The sequence below is a fragment of the Ictidomys tridecemlineatus genome, chromosome 7 (assembly GCF_052094955.1).
Source record: "Ictidomys tridecemlineatus isolate mIctTri1 chromosome 7, mIctTri1.hap1, whole genome shotgun sequence".
NCBI classification, from domain to species: domain Eukaryota; kingdom Metazoa; phylum Chordata; class Mammalia; order Rodentia; family Sciuridae; genus Ictidomys; species Ictidomys tridecemlineatus.
In genome coordinates, this window is record NC_135483.1 from 188,232,200 (window position 1) to 188,256,465 (window position 24,266).

The following is a 24,266-nucleotide window of genomic DNA, read 5'->3' on the forward strand; positions in this document are numbered from 1 at the left end:
TGAAGTGTTCATTAAATGGGGAATGTACATATTATGGTGTATATTAACAACTAATAGCAACGAGAAATAAAAAAAAAATAGTGCACTACTTCAAAAACTTGGGTGAATATTGAAAACAGGATATTTTGTCCCAAAGAATCCAGACACAAAAATGTACATAAAGTCCTAAAGCAAATCAAACTAATCTATGATGATAAAAACTTGATCAGTTGTTGCCTGGAGTAAGGGGTAGGAAAGAACTGATTGCAAAAGAGCACAAGGCACTTTTGGGGGTGATAAAATGCTCTGTATTTGATTGTAGAGAGGGTTACAAACTGCTGTCCAAAGTCACATGCTGCATGCTTATAATGTACAGTTTATTATATGCAAATCATACCTCAACAAAGATTATTTAATACATGGAACAGAACAAATGAATCTTAAACACCATTCTTCCTAAAAGAACCCAGACACAAAAAAGACAAGCTATATGATTATATTTGTATCAAGTCTCCAGACAAAACCACAGTACTTTAGGCAGATATCAGAATTATCATTTCTGAGATTGGGGGTCACTGACTGAAGAGGGAAACTTTTGGTTTGATTAAATAGTCTATGTTTTGATGGGGTAGAGTTACATGGATATATGCAATTAGAAACAATGAAACTTAAAGTCTGTATCTATACCACATGTGACTCATTCCTCATTTTAAGCAAATGCACCATTTCCCCCTACACAACCCTCTCAGCTTGGACCTTGGCTACTGGAACAACTATGAAGGTTAATCTCAAATTTCAGCACAGGGCAAGACTTCTACATAATCACAAAACAGAGCAAGATCTTTGAATCTCGGTCTGTCCCAGAAAGTTTAGATTGGAAATAGTGCCCATAAATCAAAGCTAGGACAGGCTAACAAGTCTAGCAAGTCTGGCCAAGTAGAACACTCTTTAAACTAATTCAGAGAGAATGGGTTACCTGTTCCTCCTGTACGCTAAATTTATCTCTCTCTGTAATCAGAATTGTTGTCCTGACTTCAAATTGAACTTCTGCTCTTTCCAGCTGCCAGCTGCTGCAAATCCCAGTCACAATGCCCCTTCTTCCTCTGTCAGGAGCCTTTCCTCCTCCTTCAGAACTGACCTGTCACAGCAAGGTCTCCCACCCCATTTCCAACGTTGAGTCCACGCCCTTCAGCAACCACCCTCTTTTGGAACCCCAAAGGAAAAAACAGATTCTACCTACACCGAGGAGACTTGGCTGCTCGGTGGGGGAGGGGGAAGACCCTTCCTGAGTGCAGGGGGTGGGGAGAAAGGATCACAAAGGTCTCCAGAACTTTCGACATGACCATTAGACAGATACTGAGTCTGAGCGGAAGAAGATTTAAATATGGTGCCACAAACCCGCCTGACCAGTGCCTCGGGACCAGATTGCACTTCCCGCAGGAGAGGGTGAGAGCTAGGACCGGGATCCACCTATGTGTGCACGGAGGAGCAAGGTCTCCACGCACGATGTTGAAAATCCTGTTTTCAACAACATCTTCAAGGTTCAACAGTCTCCATCTCTCCCCACTCCCCGCTTCCCTTCTTGTTTCTCCTCAGCCCCCAAATCTGCCCAGGAAAAACTGTCTGGCCAGCCCCGCTGGCAGCTCTGAACTGCAACAGGCTGGATGATAGAGTCGGGTGGCCTTAGGTCTGACCATTTCCCGGTGCACCAGCCACAGCCTGGCAGTTTGGAAGGTCCAGAGCTGGGGGAAATTCTCCCGGGACTCCCAGAGCCGTGGCGCGCCCCTGTACTCACTGAGACTCATGGTGCGGGACATCTACCTAAGCAGAGGACTTTAACACTCCCGCCTACAGCAAGACACCTGTGGCCGCCCTCCCGGAGATTAAGCCCTGGAGACTCAGACCCACAGTGACAGCTGTGGCGTGAGGAGGCTGCAACTGCGAAGAAGTAGCGTGCTGGGGCGAACAGGGTCCTGTGCACGAGTGCTGTGCGCCCTGGGGAAACAGCAAGTGAGCGCATACTCGCTGCACCAGAAGTGCAGGGCATTCTCCTTAGTCAAGATTCAATTGGTCCTCGTGCCCAAGGGAGGGCAGGCTTACCCGCAGCTGGCCCCTGGGACAAGCCATTTCACCCCGAACACAAGCTGCTCTTCCAGCCAGCCTGGGAGGTTCCATCGAACCATCCTAAGAGATTTTTACATGACAGGAACATTATAAGATCTCTGTAGCCTTTAACCCTGGCTTTTTTTTTTTTTTTTTAGTATGTAAAATCCTGTACTAATTGTACCTATCCGTTCTGTTTCTCTTACCATCTTCAACACTATGGTACACTCTCACCCTCTCTCTTCTTGCTCATCATGACACATCAAGGAAACAAAATTACTGACCAATATCCCTGATGAACACAGAAGAAAAAATTCTCAATAAAATATTAGCAATCTGCATTCAAAAGCACATTAAGAAGATTGCACAACCTGATCAAGCAGGTTTCATTCCAGTGATGCAAGGTTGTTTCAACCTATCAAATTAATAAATGCAATTCATCACATGAATAGAAGCAAGGACAAAAATCATAAATCATCTCAATAGATGGAGAAAAAGCCTTTGACAAAATCCAGCACCTACTGATGTAAAAAACACTGAAAATGTATGGATAGAAGAAACATACCTCAGTGTCATAAAGGCTATATATGACAAATCCAAAGCTAATATCATATTGAGCAGAGAAAAACTGAAAGCATTTCCTCTCAAATCAGAAACAAGACAAGGACGTTCACTCTAACTATTCCTATTCATATAGTTATCAAAACTCTAGCTAGAGCAATCAGGCAAGAGAAGGAAATCAATAGGATACAAAGAGGAAGAGAAGAAGGCAAATTTTCTGTTGCTGACAACATGCAATACTTTCTAAGAAAATCCAAAATGTTCCACCAGAATATTTCTAGAGCTGATGAATGAATTCAGCAAAGTAGCAGGATACAAGACCAATATACAAAAATCAATAGTTTTCCTATAGCATCAAAAAACAAAACAAAAACAAAAACAAAAAGAAAGAAAGAAAGGAAGAAAGAAAGAAGGAAGGAAAGAAAGAAATTATATTATTGCTTGGGAATAAATCATCTAACCAAAGAGGTGAAAGATGTCCACATTGAAAACCATAGAACAATGAAGAAAGAAATTGAAGAAGACCTTAGAAGATGAAAAGAACTCTATGTTCTTGGATAGGCAGAACAAATATTATCAAAATGGCCATAGTATCAAAATCAATAATCAGAGTAAATGCAATTCCCATCAAAATACCAATGATACTCTTCGTAGATCGAGAAAAAGCAGTCTTAAAATTCATATGGAAGAAAAAAAGAGCCAGATTAGCCAAAGCAAGGAAGCTTACGACATGAGTTCAATTTCTAGCTCCCCCCACCCTCTCTCTCCTCTCTCTCTCTCTCTCTCTCTCTCTCTCTCTCTCTCTCTCTCTCTCACACACACACACACACACACACACTCACACATAACCACAGCAATATTGAGCAATAAGAGTGATGCTGGATTTCACAGTACCTGATTTAAAATTGTTAAAGAGCTATAATTATAAAAGCAGCATGGTATTGGCATAAAAAGACATGGAGACTAATGGATTAGAATAGAAGGCACAGAAATAAATGCACATAGATACAGTCATCTAATTGTTGACAAAGGTGCCAAAAAAGTATGCTGGAGAAAAGACAGCACTTTTAACAAATGGTGGTGAGAAAACTGGATATCCATATATAGAAAAATAAGACTAGATCCTCATCTATCACTCTGCATAAAAACCAACTCAAAATGGATCAAAGACCTAGAAATTAGATCAGAAAACTGTGCAGCTGTTAGAAGAAAACAGGGTCAACACACCAAAATACTGGTACAGCACTGATTTCTTTAACAAAATTCCTAAAGCTCAAGGAATAAAAGCAATAATAAATCAGCAGGATGGCTTCAGATTAAATAGCTTCTGCACAGCAAAGGAAACAACTAAGAACGTGAAGTGAAAGCTTACAGAATGAGAGAAAATCTGTTCAACTACTCTTCTGATGGAGATTAATATTCAGAATATAGGTATATATATATATATATATATATATATATATATATATATACATACACACACTATTCAAAAAATTAACAACAAAAATAAATAAACCAATCAATAAATGGGAAAAAGAATTAAAGACATTTCTCAAAAGAAGAAATGCAAATGGCCAAGAAATATGTGAAAAAATGCTCAATTTCCTTAGCAATCAGGGAAATGCAAATCAAAATTATAGAGATTTTATCTCACTCCAGTTAGATGGAAATCATCAAAACTACAAATAATAATAAATACTGGTGAGGATGTGGGATAAAAGGTACACTTACACATTGTTGGTGGGACTTCAAAGCAGTGCAACCACTTTGGAAAGTAGCATGCACAGTCTTCAAAAGACTAGGAATGGACCACCATATAACCCAGCTCTCCCACTCCTTGGTATTTACCCCAAAGTATTTACCTAAAATCAGTATACTGTGGAGATACAGGTATATCAAGGTTTATAGCAGCACATTCACAATAGTCAAGTTAGGGAACCAGCTTAGGTGTCTCTCAATAGAAGACTGGATAAAGAAAATGTGGTTATGTATACACAACAAAGTTTTACTCAGCCATAAAGAAGAATGAAGGAATGGAAATATGGCATTTGCTGGTATAGGTAACTGGGAGACATAATGCTGAGTGAAATAAGCCAGATTCATAAAATCATATGCAGAAACTAGGATAAATATGAATTTTTAAAAAGCAGCCTAGCAGGGGAATCATGTAAACAGAAGGGAGTGAATTAGAGGGATGGGATGGAGGGGAGGGAAGATAAATGGAAAAAGAGTGGAATGGCAGAATAAAGTTAACCCAACTTCCTCACTTCCTATGGCACGTAGAAACATATCACAATAAAGTCCACTTTTCTTGTTAACTATAATGCACCAATTAAAAAATAAATCAATAAAAAAACCAAAGCTTTGAAATATTAAAAAAAAAAAAGCAAAAAACCTCTTGCTAAAGAGGTAAAGATTTGATCCTTACTGTTTGGATACAGTTTTTGTATAAATAATCTTGCATTTCCCCATTTAAATAATAAAAATTTTAATTGTTTAATCAAATTAAAATTTATTTAGATATATTTTACTATGAACAGTATTGTCTCCTATATTATTATGAATACTACTATTATTATTAAAATATGTTCCAAGTCTGTCAATAAATATGAGGGCAAGACAGCAACAATTCACACTGAATTTTATTGGCAGGGAAGGTTCGAGAAATTTTATACCTAAATTTCCCAAATCCTGAGTAATTTATTTTCCAATTTACTGATCCCAAATTTCAGGAGTTCTTAACACATACAAAGAGTTTCAAAAGAGTTCTTGCAGCAAAGAACATTAAAACAAAAATTGAAGATAATAAATTACATGAATTCATTAACAAATATACCATAATTTTTTGATTTTGAAAATTATTTAGATATTCATTTTGATTAAATAAATTATTATGTCTAGTAGTTCTGTGGGAGATGAAAAATATTAAATATTAAAAAAACCCTTTACATTTTAATTTATACTAAAAAACAACACAAATTTTATATTTAAATTATAGAGTGTCCAGTTTAAAAGTTGTACATTCAATGTTCCATAAGAAAAGTTAGTCCAGAGGAATGGGATGGAGGGGAATGATGGTATATATAGCCAATTATATAAAGGACATATCAACTTAAAATTTTACTTTTTCATATTACAAACTAAGGAGATTGGATTATAAGAAACATAGAGGGAAAAAGGTAGACACTGAAAAAATTAAAGGGAAGATTTGAAATAACTTGTAATAAATCATTTTGACTATCAAATTTGAAAATTTTCATTAGCTATCTATTTATAATGGTCCCACTCTATAAAACTTCATTTTCATTTGATAAAAAATTTGATAAATGTGGTATATACCAGTGAGTTTTACTCAGCCATAAAAAATAATAGAAATTATGTCATTTGCTGGTAAATGTATGGATTTCATAAATATTCTTAAAAAATATTTTCTTTTAATTGATGACCAAGGAAAGGATTTATTTAAATGAAATTTTGAATCTTTCTTATTTCTTACTGAATTGGTTTACTTGATTACATGCACATCTATTTGCTATTAATTAATAAATGAGGCAATAATAAAAGTTTCATATCTAATAAAAAACCAATTCATGTCTTTCTGAAACATAAATAACTAAAGAGGTATGCAAATTAAAAATGCTCTCCTTTGAATGTTGTTATTAAAGTTATCTAATTTAGTTTCTCTAAGTGACTTAGACTCTCAGAAAACTAATCTGGTTTCCTATTACCCACTGATAATCCTTTATGTCCCCTCCATCCCATTTTAAAAAAAAATTTTGTTGGAAACAAAGCACTTCACACAATTTCAAAAGGTGTGCATTAGGCTCAGATGTTCAATAAACTGGCTGAATAGTTCTTCTTCTGATTAAAACCATAGCAAGAAGCTGAATGCAGTGGTGCATGCTTGTAATCCCAGTGGCTTGGGAGGCTGAGGCAGGAAGATCTCGAGTTCAAGCCAATCTCAGCAAAAGCAAGGCAACTCAGTGAGACCCTGTCTCTAAATAAAATACAAAATAGGGCTGGGGACGTGGCTCAGTTGTTGAGTGTCCCTGAGTTCAATCCCCAATAATGCTCTCCAATCAACCAATCAACCAACCAAACAACAACAACAACAACAAAAAACCCACAGCAAGAGTAGAAATGAATGATCCTGGAAACTCAGTGGTGTGCGCCTTTAATAGAAAGTCAACCAACCAAACCTAGATATGGAAATGCAGTGTGGGCCTTTGATCAAAGGCATGGAGTGGGAAGAATTTTTGCTTCAAGGAGAAACCATGGGATGTTTAAGCTATTTTGCAGCTCTGTAACTGTAATAACTGAGAGCAGAGTGAAATAATGCTTGTTTATAGACATGCAAATACATTTTATCCAATAAAGGAACAACATTCTTTGCCATGGCCCATGGAATATCAGTGTCAATATTACCAATCTATATTGCATTACATATATTCAATATTCCTGTTCTAAAACTGTATCCATCATTTGAATTCTCCTTCCATCTGGCTGTAACAACCTTACTTGTTTCCTCACTAATGAGCCTTTAACACATGTTTATTTTTATACTGGCAAAGGAGTCATGACTTTACCTTTTTTAAAATATTATCTTTTAAGATTTTCATCACGTCTCCAGCTTACCCAAATAAACTCCTATTTATTCCTCTGAATTGAAATTAGTTGCTACTAGTTGTTAAATTATTAAATCAGCTTTAACATTTTAATACCTCACTGCAAACCTTCCCAACCAACTTTGAACTCCAGCCTGCGTCCAGGTTTGGGTTTGCAGTGGGCAGTGTGGTTCAGTGGAAAGAGCCTGACTTTGGAGTCTGACACTCACCTTTCCTCTGGGCTCCACCCTTGCTTATGGCATGTAAATAACCTTTCCAAGCCTCCTTTTAAAATGCAGGTGTTTATACCTCCATCACAAGACAGTCTTGGGAAGTGCTCAATCAGGTTCTTAGCAAATAATAGATACTCTATAAACCCTGTTTCCCATTCCTTCTCATGCAGGCACACCGTGTAAATTCAACCAGAATTGGTAATTCTGTGCAAAGTCCAGGGACAGTAATCTCAGAAAGGTACACAGTAGATAACTTTACCTTAACTGCTAAGGCCAAGAAATTCATCTTTGACTAGTTATACTTGTTAAATCAAAGATACAGGAGTTCACTGTTTCAGGCGAAGCTCCCTAACTTAGGGTCTCATAGAGAGGCTACAAATAAAAATGGAGTCACTCAAGCCCAAGTTCCAAGCTGAAAGTAAGTTGTTGATCAGAACGAAGTTCCTTCTGCTTTAATTCTTCCATAAAAGAAGTAACCTGAAATAACCTGATGCTAGCTAATCAGTTGTTTTTCTGTTCTTTTGCCTTTGTCCCCACCTGCTAAAGGACTTTAACTTGACCCATGGATTCTTGGTTTTGTTTGTGCTTTCTTCACTCTTTCTCTGCCTCAGCCCATTGGAACACTTACTCCATGTTACAGTGAAGTGTTGCACTAGAATACAAAATAAAGCCAATTAAGACCACCAAGCTAAATTGCAGTAATTTTGTAATTGGACATTCTTGAATTACATTTCCCCTACCCAACTTCTTGTTCTGTTATCAAATATGACTGAACAAAATTGGTATTTCTGTCCATTTCAGCTACTTCTAAGACAGTGTGAAGAAAAATATATCTGGAATGTTAGTTATGTTTTGGTCTATTTAAAACAAATTCCTTAATAAAGAAACACATTTTGCTTTAGCAGAAAATACTGGGTTCTAATATTGGGTAAGAACCAATCACCTCTGCGAAAGTAATTTTAAAAACCATTATTTTCTTCATCATTTTCAAACTTGAAGCGCGTCATAGGCTCCAACCTTCATGCATTTTTAGCTGGTGACTCTGACCTGATTAATAGATGTCATAAATGTTAATTGATGATCAAGTATCTCTTCCTGGAGTGTTACTGCAAGACGTGGTTGTGTTTTCTTTTAGTTTCAATCAAAGCAGTTCTCGATTGAGTCTAGGTTCCCTTAATCTCACATTCGCCTTTCTTTTCCTCACTAGAAAGGACCTCTGCCCCATCTTCGGTTTGGGATTTGGAATTTTGTGCTAAAATTTCTTTTCAGCTGAAAACTGTGAAACAGGGTGTGACCCTGGGAGTTGCTGATACTTTGACCAGAGTCGTGGTTCTATTTAATCTGCTTTTCCAGATGGTTGCACGGGAGAGTTCCAGCCAGACTTGGCTGGGCGGGACCCGGGCGGGACCCAGCCCAAGGGCCGGCAGAACCCAAAGGGCGACCGCACCCGGCAGGCGCTGGCCAGCCTGCAGGTCCCGCTGAACGCAGCTGCAGTTAGCCCCAAACTGAGGGGAGAGGGCTTCGCCTAGGGGCGCAGGAGTTTCTCCAATTAACTCACCCAGAGGTGTTCCTACCTGGAGAAGCGGTGTCGCTCACTTGTCCCCAACAACCAACCACGGGCGGCCTTAGGTGGACCCAGGAGGTAAGGAAGGCGGGGGCGGGGCCGCCAAGGAGCTCCTGACCCGAGGCCACGCCCCAACTTTGCATATGCTAATTTAGGTTCCTACGCCGAACTTAGCTAAGAACCCTTTTTTGCACAGAAGAAAGAAGTAAAGCTAATAAGTAGAGAAGCCTAGATCTTAGCTGGGACATCCTGGCTCCAGAACCAAAGTTTTTAATCAGTGTGTATGGGCGTGCATATGTTTAATGGAAGTGGGGTGGGATGGCCCTTTGAGAGTCTTTGATACAAATAACTCATATTAAAGTAATACTTCTTATTAAGCGAAGTTTTTTTTTTTTAGAACATAAAAAGTTGCTATTGGTTAAATGGAAATTTTTTAAGTAACTTTTTATCTATCTGTTGATGGAATTAAAAACACTCTAAACATAGACATTGACGGATTTCAACTGGTCACTAGCAGAAGTAAGATTGGTGAAAAGTCCTCCAGGTGTCTTGCATACCTGTTCCACTGGTTTGGATTTTCCGTGCTCACCCTCGGATGATTTATGAGAAGTCCGTAGATTATGAGCTACTTGTTGTGCAATGTGTTGTCTTTGCAAATTACTGCCCTCTCCCAGAGAACATTGTGAAACTTTGTGGGAGCTGAAGATGCCCTGATTTCCCCCAGACCTCTCCAAGAGAGATGATCTCCAGTGGGATCTAGAGAAATTTACGTCTGTTTCTCTCTTTCATAGCCACTGTCTAAGTCAGAGAGAGATGAGAAGGAATTCATTCATAGCAACATAAAGGTCACTTTGCAAATAAGAAGATGGTGAGATCTAAATTTTATTCCATGTGATCCAGTGGTGGGAAGGGCATGGGTGGGGTCATAAATGACAAGAGATTGGTCATATGTTTCTAATTGTTGACTTGGATGGTGGTTCTTAGAGAAATTTATTGTACTATCTCCACTTTTGTGTATGTTTGGCATTTTCCATAATAAAAATTAGTTTTTAAAAGAAATTCACTAAAAAGTTCTTTATTAGCAGGGCGGTGGTGCATGCCTATAATCCCAGCAATTTCGGAGGCTGAGGCAGGAGGTTCATAAATTCAAGACTAGCCTTAGCAACTTTGTGAGACAATCAACAACTTAGCAAGACCCTGTTTCATAATAAAAAGAATTAAAAGGACTAGGAATGTAGTTCAGTGGTAAATGTCCCTGGGTTTAATTCTGAAGAAGAAGATGAAGAAGAAGAAGAAGAAGAAGGAGGAGGAGGAGGAGGAGAAGGAGAAGGGAGGGGGAGAAGGAGAGGAGGAGGAGTTGTTATTTATACAGTAAATGCTATGTGCTGTAAACTGTTCTAGATGCTTGGATTCATCCATGAACAGAGTTCAAAATACCTGCCTTGAGGAATTCACACTCTGGATGAGGGCAGGATGCAGTAGAGGGAACAATTGTAAACATAAATTCATAAATTTTATGGTATGTTAGGAAGTATTTAGGGCAGTGGAAAAGAAAAATAGAAGATCCTGTGAGAATGTGGATCTGGTGAATGAGAGGATTCGGGTCTGAGACTTGGGGTTCTTCCTTCACCTTACAGGGGAGACTGAATAGGAACAGAAACAAGGGCAGAAGAAGAGCAGTGAGGTGAGGAACTTTATTAGGAAGGAGAGAAGAAAGTCAGGGGAGGAAGTGCTTTGGGAAGGAGAGAGTGGTCAGTTTACCAGATGTCATGGAGGACACATGAACCACCCCCCATGGGGAGAATGGTCAGCTTATCGAGCAGGTGAATCAAATGGCTCTTGAGGCTGTGCTCAGCAATGTGGCTACTCTGGTGCTCACAAAAATCTATTTGAGTAGTTGGTATAAGAGTAAAAAAGGGTGACCAAGCAAAGAAAATCTGACATTAGGAAGCTGATGGTGTAGTTGACTCTAATTTAATCTGTTTCCCTCCTAGAAGCTAACCAATGCTTCAGACATAACTCAGCTGCAGGCACTCCCAAGAACTCTAGGAGAGACAGAAATTTCCCTGATGGCCAAAGTTGGGTATCTACTCTCAATTTTTACTTTCAGTGTAAAGTGCATTCTAGGACACTATGGGACCAAGCATCCGCTAACTGAAACCTCTCCCAAGTCTTCCAATATCACCCACTATCCATTGTGCCATCAACCTTGCCCATGACAGGGAACACATCTCACAAACAGACAAGAAACACAATCAGATAAGGAGAAAATTTGCAAAAATTTATTTAAAAAGGTTTTTTTTAAACAGAGACATAGAAATAGGAAAGAAGTTAGTGAATGTATAGTATGAAAAAACAAAAAGTTTATTAACATTCATAATTTTTTCAAGAAAGTGAAATATTAGCTATATATATTATATTTTTGTTAAACTCATAATATAAATACTTTTTTTTTTTTTTGCATGTTGACACTGGGGATTGGACCCAGGGCACTCTACCTCTGAGCCACATCCCCAATGCTTTTCATTTTTTTGTTGTGAGCCAGGGTCTCAGTTGCCCAGGCCAGCCTGGAACTTGAGATCCTCCTGCCTCAGCCTTGGTAGGAGCTAGGATCACAGGCATGTGCCATGGCACCCAGCTTATAAATACATTTTGACACGAGTGGCTCTACTTTTACCATTATTGTTGATAACATATGCTAGTATTTTATTTTTTCTTCTGAAAAAAGAGACGCGATTACAAAGATGAAAAAAAATATATAGTTATCAGATGCTAAGTCCTAGAAGACACAGAGGAAGAAATGGAAGTAGTCATGACATCGCTGTGAAGGGAAAGAAACAACCCTGAAACCTCAGAGCACGATGTCAGGAAGAGTAATTCCAGTGCAGCTAGTAGACAGCGCAGGGGGGAGGCCCACAGGAGGGTGGAGGGGAGTCTTACCAAGCACTTGGAGCAACTCTCAGCCTGGAGACAGAGCCCCAAGGCCGCCTAGCAGCAGCACTGCTTCTGGCAGCAGCACTTCTGCTGGCAGCAGCCCTTCCCACAGCCGCAGGAGTGGCAGCAGGTGCGGCGGCAGCACACCCTGCGGGTGCAGCTGCCACCGCAGCCACAGCAGCCACAGCAGCCACAGCAGCCACAGCAGCCACCACAGCCGCCACAGCTGCCACAGCTACCACAGCTGCCACAGCTACCACAGCTGCCGCAGCCACCACAGCTATTGCAGCCACCGCAGCCACCGCAGCCTCCACAGCCTCCACAGCCACAGCAACCCATGTTGTCAGTAGAGAGGACTCAGGTGCAGAGAGGAGAGGACTCAGGAGAGGAGAGGGAGGTCTGGAGCCCTTTGCTTCAGGGCCCATTAAATACCCCCTCTGGGGCGTACCTTGTGACACGTGGCCACTTCCTTGTTCCGGAAGCCTCCCAGACAGAGTTTCACAAGACCCTGAGCATATGTCCTCATAGAACCCTCTTCCCCTTACCCATGTGCTTATTTTAGCACTTACTTCCTCAAGTTGTGCTTCTAATGAAAAAGATTTCTAAAATATTCATCCCTGTTCTAATCTACGACTTCAAGGGCATGCGCGACCCGCTGAGTCGCATCGGATGACAGCTCATCACGTGTGGGACGCCTCCCCTAGTGAAGACCTTGGTTTAGTGGGTCCTTTTCTGTTATCAAGGGCTGTCTGCCTAGTGGAAGAGGAGCTGGCATCTCTTGCAGAGTGACAAAGGCCCCCAAAGCCTCTTCTCACATGTCCTGAGGTTTTGATGCTAGAATGTCAGTTTTTCCATTTATTTTCAGGTTGATGTTTGTCCTGCAGTCACAATTCAAAAGGAAGGAATATAGGATTGGAAAGAATTGCCTGGGACTGGAGGCCTTGTCATGATGCATTTTAAAATGAGCGTGCATTCCCCCCTTTTCCTCAGGTATTCATAGGGTGGTGGGTGGTGGATCCCAAAGCCCCTGCTACCAGCTGGCTTCATGTCTCTTAGAATGCCACCATCCACCTATGACTCAGTTTCTTTCATGGAGATGAAATCATTTTAAGTTAAAAAAAATACTTTATGCTTTTAAGGCAGTTTTAGGGTGGTAGCAGAGTCGAGGGGAAGTAGAGGGAGCTCCTGTGTACCTGGTACAAGTGGCCTCCTCTTTGTCACCATCTGTCCCAGAGGGGTGTGTTGTTAATGTGGATGAATATTAACATATCCTCACAGTCAGTCATTCACACTAGGATTCCCTCTTGGTATTGAGCATTCTGTGGGCTTGGACAAATGTAGAACCCTACTTATTCATATCATATGTGGTATATAGAGTAGTTGTGTTGTCCAAAGTCCTCTGTACTCTGCTTATTCATCTCTTCCTGGAAAACACTGGCGTGAAGTAAGTTTCCTTTAGTTATTGTGACTTTGTGAAGTAGTGGTCAAGATAAATGTGCGATTATTATCATATTATTTCAGGCCTGACAACACAAATATAAACAGCACATGAATTACATAACCTTTTTAAAGAATCTAGACTTGAATTATGACTCCAACTTTCTAATAAAGGCAAGACTAAAGAGACAGCAAAATGGTTAGCCAGTGCAGTGGCACACACCAGTTATCCCCAAAAGCCCAGTGGCTGAGGCAGAAAGATCTCAAGTTAAAGCCCTACTATGAGAAGTTGGTGAGATCCTATTTCAAAATAAAGATTAAAAAGATTGGAGATGTAGCTCAGTGGAGAGTGCCCCCGAGTTCAATCCTCAATACTGCCAACACACACACACACACACACACACACACACACACACACACACACACACACACTCTCTCTCTCTCTCTCTCTCTCTCTCTCTCTCTCTCTCTCTCTCTCTCTCCAATCCCAGGGTGATTCTTTTCAACATTCTGGCTCAAAATGTCAGTAGTGCCAAGGTCAAGAAACTTTGCTGTAGTATCAATCTTTTTTTTTTTTCTTTAAAGTGTTTTCAGTTGTTGATGAACTTTATTTTATTTATTTAATTGTATGTGGTACTGAGAATCGAACCCAGTGTCTCACATGTGCTAGGAAAACACTGCACCGCTCACCTACAACTCCAGTCCTATAGTATCAATGTTTTCAAAGCATTTCCCCATCTATTATTTCAAAACAATATAATTGCCTGAGACTGACCCAAAAGGAAACATTTTTTTTCATTTACTTGACAAAGATGCATCGAGCCCCTGTCATCTACAAAGTCCCATGCTGAGAGCTTCCATAACTGAACAATTTTTGTGCCATTGGCTTTTGATTGACAGCAGGAACTAGGGTGGGGTGGGGTGCCATATGTATCAGACCAGGGGAAGCTGTGCAAAAGAGGTCCTGTCAGTTGGTTTCAAACGTGTTTATATATTAACTTGTTAAGTTCCTTCCATGTCCCCTTCCCTGCTTACTGTCTAGCCCACCGTGCTGCACTACATCTTGGTTTTGTTGGCTGCTTCTGCCTCTGCATTTGACAGCTGCCTCTACATTTCTTATTATTTTCCCTATGTGCCTCTTTCTTGGTGGCCAGTGTTAGTGTCTGTTAAAACCAGTGGAGATTTAGTTCCCTTCTATCACTTTTGACAAACCTGTATTATTGTTTTTAGTAAAATCCATACTGATGGCTACTTGATTATTGTGCTATAAATATTGCTCATGATAGAGTTAAAATAGTCTACCATGATTAAATTCCTTTCAATACAATTTTATCTTAGAGATTGCTTTAAATTCTCTCTCTCTCTCTCTCTCTCTCTCTCTCTCTTTGGTTTTACTTCTTTTAATCTATCTGTCATTGTAGGCTTTAGCAGTTGACATATGGATTTTCCTTTTGGATATCAATTCATAAAACTTTATGAGCACCCAAATTTAGTTTTAGTTCTAATTACAAAATGCTTATCTATTTTAAGTGCAATAAGAATTTACCAGGAAAAAAAAATAGACCCATTGCAAAGGTTTACTTGAGCTTTCCAAGGAATGAGTGTTCAAGACATTGGTTCTGTGCTTTGCAACTGTGTGAGAGGAAGTGAAACCTTTCTTTCCTCAGTGGACAAGCTCTGGCTAGGGTTTCAGGGCTGCGTCTGCAGTTTTGCCTGAGATGACTTTCATTTCTCCAGACTTTGCTAATAAAACTTTAGGGCATTGCAAAGCAAGAGTTTTCTGATCATTTTTATACATTGTTCGAATGTGAGACCAACAGGTCAAACATTGTGTGTTGAACTGTGTGGGTCACCTGAGTATCCCCATGACTCCCAGGAGATCTTAATGCATTTTTTAGGGTATTTCATTTAGAAAAATAAACAAAAGGAGCAATCTAATACACCTAGCTGGCATTACAAAGGGAAGTAAATACACACGTGAGATGCTTTTGTCACAGTCGAGCCTGGCAACAACAAGGAAGTGGTCATGTGCCCGTCCTCTCCTCTCCCAGAGTTGGTACTTAAGGGTGCCCAGCAGAAGGGGGCTCCAGACCTCCCTCTCCTCTCCTGAGTCCTCTCCTCTCTGCACCTGAGTCCTCTCGACTGACAACATGGGTTGCTGTGGCTGTGGAGGCTGCGGTGGCTGCGGTGGCTGCAGTAGCTGTGGTGGCTGCGGTAGCTGTGGTGGCTGTGGCAGCTGTGGTGGCTGTGGCAGCTGTGGTAGCTGTGGCAGCTGTGGCGGCTGCTGTGGCTGCTGTGGCTGCTGTGGCTGCTGTGGCTGTGGTGGCTGCTGCACCCGCAGGGTGTGCTGTCGCCGCACCTGCTGCCACTCCTGCGGCTGTGGGAAGGGCTGCTGCCAGCAGAAGTGCTGCTGCCAGAAGCAGTGCTGCTGCTAGGAGACCTGAGCCGGCCGTTGCAAGGAAAGGACAGTGCTGCAGGTGACGTAGTAAGACTTCCCTCTCGTCCTGCCAGTCCTCTCTGATTCAAAACATCTGCAGGTATTTCATCCAACATCCCCTGGGCTCTCAGACTCTGAAAGCACCCCCCCCCCAAACCTTCTCTAATCAGAGCATAAGCCCAGAAAAAATGGATTAATGGTTTTTAATGCTATGCTTTGTTGAAATTTAACTGTTGGGATATTTATTTCTATTTCTTCCCCTTTCTCTATAGCTTCTACGTTCTATGTTGCAGTGACTATTTTCTGTTTCTGTAAATCTAATGAAGTTCTTTCCCCAATAAACCACATGAAATTGGCATCAAAGATTCACCATTCTCTTCTCCTTTGTCTTATTTTACCGTGCCTAATTAAAAGTGCAATGAAACCCAGGAAAGGCAAGTTCTTGTGTTTGGTTGAGATGGTTTTAGGTTAGTTATGGATAATTTGTCCCTGTAATTCCAGTGGCTAGGGAGGCTGAGGCCAGAGGATTGTGAGTTCAAGCCACCCTCAGCAATTTAGCCCTATGCAACTTAGATAGACCCTGTCTCTAAACAAAATATAAAAGAGTTGGGGCTGGGGCTCAGTGATTAAGTGCTCCTGGGTGAAATGCCTGCTACCAATTAGGGGTTTTCAACTATTTTCTTATGTAAGTCAGAATAAAGATCCTGAACCTGATATCAATGAATATCATATTTCATCAGTTTCCCTTCACCCTTAATTTCAAGTTTTCAAATAGATTTTAATCTCAGGGTTTATAGTCAGATAAAATTCAACACCTAAAGCAATGTATCAATTTAGGTGTTGGTTATTTTAGTTTGGTTCTGTTAACAGATTAAAACTTGATCATGGTTTAACCAGTATTTCTTTTTTTTTAAAATTCCATCACCAGTACTAGTTAACTATCTCTCTAGCAGGTTATAGTCATACAATAGTTGAGTAAATCTATTCATATGATTTGTGAATTACTGAATCAACTTATCTGTTTGATTATATTATCCCATAAGTAAGAACATTAGAGATGCCTACAATCCCAGCTGCTTGGGAGGCTGAGGTGAGTCCAGGAGCTGAAGACCAGCCAGGGTAACATGGTGAGAACTCATCTCAAACCAAATCAAACCAAACACAAATACAACAATGATAACAATAGCAGCACCCTGATAGGAACATAAAGAGGCCACAAGGGGTGCATCTCTGAGTCCCCAGGAAGTGAAACAGCATGCAATGTATAATGTCCATCAAGCTACCTTCTCAACATAGTGCCCTTTCCTATAAGCAATCCCTTGAATTTTGTACCTGACTTTGTCAAAAGTGAGGGATGGAAAAAGTGGCTTAGGAGGTGATTTACTCCCACTGATTCTTGTTCCTGAACCACAGAGGTCTCTTCTTTTCTACTTGTGGAAGTACCCTCAGAGAGTCAATGTTTTTCTTTTTTTATTGGTTTTTCAAAACATTACAAAGCTCTTGACATATCATATTTCATACATTAGATTCAAATGGGAAATATGACATTGTAAAGAACTGCAGAAGAGGCCCATGCAGGGGCAAGCTTAAAGTACAGGTCAAATATCAATGTCAGGCCAGGTGTGGTGGTACATGTCTGTGATCCCAGCTACTCAGGAGGCTGAGGCAGGAGAATTCAAATTGGAGGCAGCCTCAGAAATTTAGCAAGACCCCTGTCTCAAAATAAAAAATAAAAAGGGCTGGGGATGTAGCTTAGTGGTAGAACACCCTTCCATTCAATCCCTAGTACCAATAAATAAATAGATAAGTTAATTAATTAATTAAAAATAACAATGCCAGGATGCTTCTAAGAAGAACCTATCTATGGTGATGTCTTCACAAGGCTCAAGAAAAATGGGCACTTCCTCCCAGGCCCATGTCTGTTTTCAGATAAACATAGAAGGCGAAAGGCTACAATGTTGCTGTGGCGGAGGGATGTTATTCCTTATTATTGCCTGTCAGACTCAGCACTAATGTGCATCCAAAAACCTATACTGATATAAAGTGGATGAATTTGTTTCAACGTACACCTGTCAATCACCAACTTCAATTCTGACACTGGTGGGCACAGAGGATATGCAAAAGTGAGCCCTGGCTGGGACCGTGACTGTTCTACCGGAGGGGTTAGATGTGAGTGGTAGTCCTTACTTCTAAGGATAATAGTAAAACAAAAAAAATATGCATCAGTGACATAATATTTTATAGATACATCCTGTCCACTCATTTAATAAATATTTATCGAGTGCCTACATTGTGTTGCACACTGTTCTAGGCACCCAAAATACTTCAATGAACAAAACAGGTCAGAACATCTGACCTGATAGAACCCTGACCTATGGTCTGCAGAAAACCAACTCATTATCTGTCATAACCATCCTAGTAGCCAGCCTACTGTTGACATGGGACTTACAAGAAGTCACTACTGTCTCACAAACACTCCAGCAATCCCAAAGATGACAATGGGCCCTAAATGCCCAGGACTTGATTAATTACTGACAGCTTCTCCAGTTCTTCTCCAACTTAAGACCAACCAGAGAAAGTCACGTAAGACCCTCTAACCAACCCTAGAGGAGGTCTCATTCCCAGTTAACCCATCCAGGGCTTCCCCTTACAAACAGCCCCCAGCCAGGCACCTCGGAGGCCTTTCCTTTTTCCACTATGCAATTCTTTGCCACTTCTCTGCATGCATTTGAATCTCTGCCAAAATATAAGCAGTGAACTAACTTCTTTGCTATGACAAACACTGGGTAAAATAGGCTTTTTCTGTGCTCACTTAGTCCATGTATTTCCACAAGACTCAGGAATTCTACTCTGTGTATAAATCCTTGCACCTGGGTTCCAGTGGACACATACAAGGATGCTCCTAGCAACACACTATCAAAAATAGCAAAACTCTGGAAAAAATAGGAATTCCCATTGTCTAGAGAAAAGGTGCACAAGTAAATTATTGTATATTCACAGAAAGGAATGAATTTAGTTGTTTTTCTTTTCCAAAGAAAAACAAAGTCATAGGAGCTGGGGATATAGCTCAGTTGGTAGAGAGCTTGCCTCGCATACACAAGGCCCTGGGTTCAATCCCCAGCACAAAAAAAAAAAAAAAAAAAAAAAGCAAAGTCATGGCAAACACAGGCTTTAGGGTAAGGGCTATTTTGGGGGTAAGGGTACAGGAGAATAGATTGTCAAGGTCCCGGACTGTTACATAATTAAAATGAGCAGCAAAATGAATAAAGAAGGCTAGGCTTAAAATACTTTATAATTGAAAGAGATTATGGTCCATAGTTTTTGTGTTCCTGAAAAATAAATGTTGTTAAAATGAGGCAAGTTTTAGGTGAAAAAATACAAGAATAGGAAGGATTGGAACTGAGAGAAGGGTGGGTGAGATTGCAAAAATGGGTGATCTAAATGAGACTCAGGTGGAATATGACACCTGAGCAAAGACTACAGAGCGATGAGGGAGTGGGCGCTCCAGTTATCTGGGACTTTGTAGAGCATTCTAGAAAGTGGGAAGGCTACATGAGAAGGCAGTTCAACTCAATCAATTGAATAAGGGTGCCAGTAGAGCAGGGGTCAGGAAAGTATGGGATGTGGGAGAGCTGTTGCATTTCACAGGTGTTAGTTTAGGTCATTCCAGACTTTGGCTTTGACCGCTGGTGAATGGGAGAGATGGCAAGTGTTCAGGTCTAGAAAGGAGATCTTCTGCCTTCCATGAAAAAGAATCATTATAAACAGTTCCCTGGGAATGGACCCTAGAAGGGCCTACCTGGGCCTGCACCATCCTGAGGAATCCTTGCAGGGCAGAGCAGATGTAGCTTGGACCTGTGGGAGAGGGGTGCAGACCATGAGGGGTGCTGACCCATCCAGTGCAGGGTGTGAACGGAAAATAAGATACAAGGGGGTAACAGTGTCTTTTTGGTCAGGGTTTGAGTGTCAGGAGGTACTGAACACGGTGGCTATTTTGTCCTAAAATGCCTTAAGCCATGAACTTGGGCAAAAGGAAAACCCACATGGGTAGGAGGAGGTTGGGCTTTACCCTGAAGAGAGCAGGTAATCTGTCTATCCATGACTTTACCGTCCTGGGAACGCTGTGTAGGCTGAGGCCCTGCCGGAGGGGGTTTCTCCTCCTTTCATTGCAGTTTAATTGTGGTTTCTGGATGGACTCCCAGGAGAGTGAAGAAACCTGAGGGGTGTGTGTGTGTGTGTGTGTGTGTGTGTGTGTGCGTGTGGAGGGAGGTGGCAGGTGCTGCCAGGCTGGAGGGAAGGTAGAGGGAAGGTGGGACCCAGGTCTGAGCTCTTGTAAGGCTTCCAAAGCTTGTGTTTGGTCATGATTTTAAATTGTCATCTGTTGTCCTTGGACCTTTAATAGAAAATTGTCCTAAAATTATAATCTGGTTTCTGAAAAGTTGTGCTCCGCCCTTGAAAGATTAGCCTGAGTGATGGACAAACAGTGGATATCAGGAGAATTTATAGGAATTTGATATGATATATGGGTTTTACGTAAACACCACCATCACCACCACACTCACACCACACTATTTTACACTGTGCTATAGTTGTGTAAGAAGGTATCACTGGGTTAAGAGAATCTGGGACCTCTCCATACCAGTTTTGCAGCCAGAGCCCATTTCAAATTCAGGAAAAAAGAAAAAAAAAATATTTTTGTCATTTCATTTTTATGGTTGGGATCCAAGTTTTTTCCTAAGTGGTCAGCTAAATATATAATTGCTTGGGCACTTAATGATGGATATGAGATGATTATAGAAATTATGCACATAATTGCCTATTATGTGATGTTGTGGCTTGTATCCAAAACTCATGCTGGACTTTAATCCCCATTGTGAGGTACTTGGAGCATAGAAACTTAATTCAACTATGGGAAGTGACTAGGATTAGATAAGGTTATTTTTCAATGACCACAATTAAATTCTGCTAGCTTTTTAAAAAGAGAGAGAGAGAGAGGCCAGACATGCAGACACACAGGTGTGCTTTCTGTCTCTTCCCAAGTGATGATGCTTCTCACCACCTGGGGACTCGGCCAGCAAGAAAGCCATCACTAGATGCAGCCCTTGACCTTGCACCTCCAGAACCATAAACCAAAATAAAGTTATTTTTGTTAAGGCTTACCCAGTCTGTGATGTTATTATTAGAAACAGAAAACAGATTAGTACATGTGGTCATTTAAAAGTTTCTAAAATGTAAATATTTAACAAGAAGGGTATTTATCCATGATTAAACATTAGGTTAAAAATCAGGTCACAAAACTATACATTCATAATGCTTTTAATTTTATTATATAAATGCACAAGAAATAGTGCTATATAAATTAAAAAGGAAAGAGTGTATTAGCAATGGAGGAATCTGGTGGACATCATGCTAGTTGGGTGGTCACATTGAACATCCCCAGTAATGGAATAAACTGACACTACACACTTCTTGATGTGATCCACTGAGAAAAATACACCAACTGCATCACATTCCCACAAAAACGCTAAAGTGGAATCTGATCACGAGGAAACAACCATAATATCCATATCAAGAATTATTTTCCAAAACAAAAGTCACAGGGGCAAAAAATAAAATGTTGGAGGACCATTCTAGATTAAAGCTGACTAAAAATACCTCTTTGACTGGATCCAGGGTGAAACATTATTACAAATACAGATGTAAATTATAGGACATTCTTGCGAGAATTGGGGAAATTTCAGGTCAATTGCATATTACATAGTAGAAAGTGTCACTTAAATTTCTTGAATCTGATCCTTGTTTTGTGATTCTATATAGGACTGGGAGATATATACAAAAACTTTTAGGAGTGAATGTCATTTCTGTAACTTACTCTCAAGTGGGAGAGAGAACAAAAAATATATGGCAGAATGTTCCCACTGATGAGCTGAACTAAATGGCATATCTGATGTGAATGTAATGTTCTTTGGACTTTGATGTGGTTTTGAGATGCTACAAAATAAAAATATTGGGTAAAAATAAAGCGTAGGGAAGTGATGGAAGGCTAGATGATAAAATGGTTCAGGTGGTTGTCACAGACATGTTTATTTTCTCCTTTTTTAATTTCCATAATGAAAACACTTTAAAATTGTTTATAATGAACTTGCTATGTTAAATTCATGAAAAAAAAACTTTTAAAGAAAGATGGGAAAGGCTTTTTATCTTCCCCATTTTTCCCGTCCTGTCCGCCAGGTCAGTTCCTGTAGGTAACAACAGGTGGCTTGGGAGCAAGGTAGGGGTTGGTGTTCAGGTGCAGCGCCACCTCCAGGGTGCGGGAGGGCCCTTAGTATCCACAACCTTCTGGAACAGCCCTCGCATCTGCTTGTGAGTGTTTTTTGGGATGAGTCTCTCTCAACTGGATAGTTTTCTTGGGAATCTAGGTGTGGTCTAACTCCCTGACCTAAGAGGATCTTTTGGACAAAATCTATAAGAATTTGAAAACCTGCAAAGGATAAGATTAGGATAAAACGTAATCCATTCAACAAAATCTTTTGATTTTTGAAAAACAAGAATCCCCTTACTTCCCCCGGTGTGGCTTTACTTTCATGGATGGAGACAGTGAAACACTGGGGTCTTTGGCTCTTAGAAGGTCAGGAATGTGTACCCCTCCCCACGGTGAAGGCAGCCCCCATTGCTGCCACTGCTGCTGTTTTTGCCTGGATCCCCTCAGCTGGTGTGTGTGCTTCAAGAGACCCCCAGAGCTCACCCCGGAGCACTGCCCTCCCTGGTGAGTAGCTCTTGTTTCTCAGAGTGACCTAGTGACAACACAAAAGTGCACAGGATGCTCATGGCCTGTGACACCGGTGGGCTTCCCATGAGACAAGCGCTCCATTCTTCCTGAAGTCTTCCTGAACCCCTTCTTTGCCCCCACTCATCATCTCACATGCACCTCACTGGGTAAAGCTTTCATTTGAGTATGTGTCATGATGTTTTTGGATAAATTTCTATTTACACAAATGATATCACACACACTCACTTCTTTCTTCCATCTCACACCGTTTCTTCTTTCTTAGAGATCTGGCTCACTCTTTCTGACAACTGTGCGATAATCCCTTGTATGGCTGTGATGTCCATTTAATCTGGCTCTAGTAACAGCCATTTAGGATTTCCCTAGTCTTTTATTCTGTACACTTCAATGAATAAGAAATAATGCCTTTGTCCAGGATGCGAAAGTTCTGAAATGAAAGTCATGTGCTTTTCCTCTTAAATGTACAGATGAACAAACTGCTGTCCTAGGGAATCTCTCATTTAGCATTCTTACCAAAAAGGTAGAGAGGGCACTGACGATTTTTCCGGGTCCTTGTTGACAGTTTGTGATCCATTTCCAAAACATCAAGTGGTGGGGACTGAGAAAGAAATTGTTCAAGGGACATGTGAAGAAAGGGTGCCTGGGGGCAGGAAAGATGATGGACTGAGATGGACACCATTACCCTGGGTATGTGTATGACTGCACATATGGTAAGAGGCTACATCATGTACAACCAGAGAAATGAAAAGTAGCGCTGCAATTGTGTTCAATGAATCAAAATGCATTCTGCTGTCATACATACCTAATTAAAATAAATACATTAATAAAAGAGAAAAAACCTAACATTTTAATGATACATAAAAAAATAAAGGACATGTGAAGGACGAGCTCTCTAGAGCCATGTCCTTTTAGTGCAGGATTGCTGTGGTGTTGCCAATGACAGTTCCCTCCTAAACACTTATTGTTGCAAAAGGGATGGCAGAGCTCACGTGAAAGCTTCAGAGCTCCAAAGGCTGATTTGTTTACATCGAATGTGAAAATGAAATTCTAAGTCAGGAGCAGGGTTGTGTTCTGTTATAGAGAATATTTAGATTGGACTTGGCTAAAAATCTGGGGGAATCCATCTTTTGTGACTAAACTAAGTTTTAAATTCAATTACAGAATTCCCTTTGTCAAAAAGATACCTTTCCCAAGTTGAATTTAAATTATATGGAAAATCCATATTTTTATTAGATTATTTTTTTCCTATGAAGGAATATGCATGAATAACAAGGGCAGAAATTCTGATGCCCAAGGTGGATTTTGTCATTTGTGTGTGTATGTGTGTGTTTGAGTGTGTTTACTCCTCCACATGCATATATGGCTATTATTATAAGTTAATTTACCCTTTTTGAAAAAAATAAATATTTCATATCTCAACATAGATGCAAAACAGATGAAACATTAAAAATTTAATGATAATTTTTCTTTCTTTTTTTGGTACCAGGACTTGAATCCAGGGATGCTTAACTACTGAGCCACATCCTCAGTCTTTTTTATTTTTTATTTTAAGACAGGATTTTGCTAAGTTGCTTAGGGCCTTACTAAATAGCTGAGGCTGGCTTTGAATTTGCAATCCCCCTGCCTC

The 24,266-nt window shown here is 40.4% G+C and overlaps 1 protein-coding gene and 1 long non-coding RNA gene across 5 annotated transcripts in view; one reads left to right on the top strand and one right to left on the bottom strand.

The window, feature by feature from the left end:
* Positions 1-9,138, bottom strand: part of Slc19a3 (solute carrier family 19 member 3) — a 24,273-nt gene extending 15,135 nt beyond the window's left edge. Inside the window, exon 1 of one of the 4 annotated variants that reach the window (XM_040267960.2) lies at positions 9,055-9,138. Coding sequence is in view for 2 of the 4 variants with exons in the window: in XM_040267959.2 (XP_040123893.2) it covers positions 1,888-1,999 (112 nt within the window). In the remaining 2 variants the exon portion in view is untranslated. Of the gene's footprint in view, positions 1-955; positions 1,250-1,774; positions 2,013-9,054 lie in introns of those variants that run through there. The other 3 variants (XM_040267959.2, XM_040267958.2, XM_005326459.4) reach the window with 3 other exon arrangements.
* The window catches only part of LOC144365653 (uncharacterized), a 19,521-nt gene continuing 4,110 nt past the window's right edge, over positions 8,856-24,266 (top strand). Inside the window, exon 1 of the long non-coding RNA XR_013424352.1 lies at positions 8,856-9,122. This is a non-coding gene — a long non-coding RNA (uncharacterized LOC144365653). The remainder of the gene's footprint in view (positions 9,123-24,266) is intronic.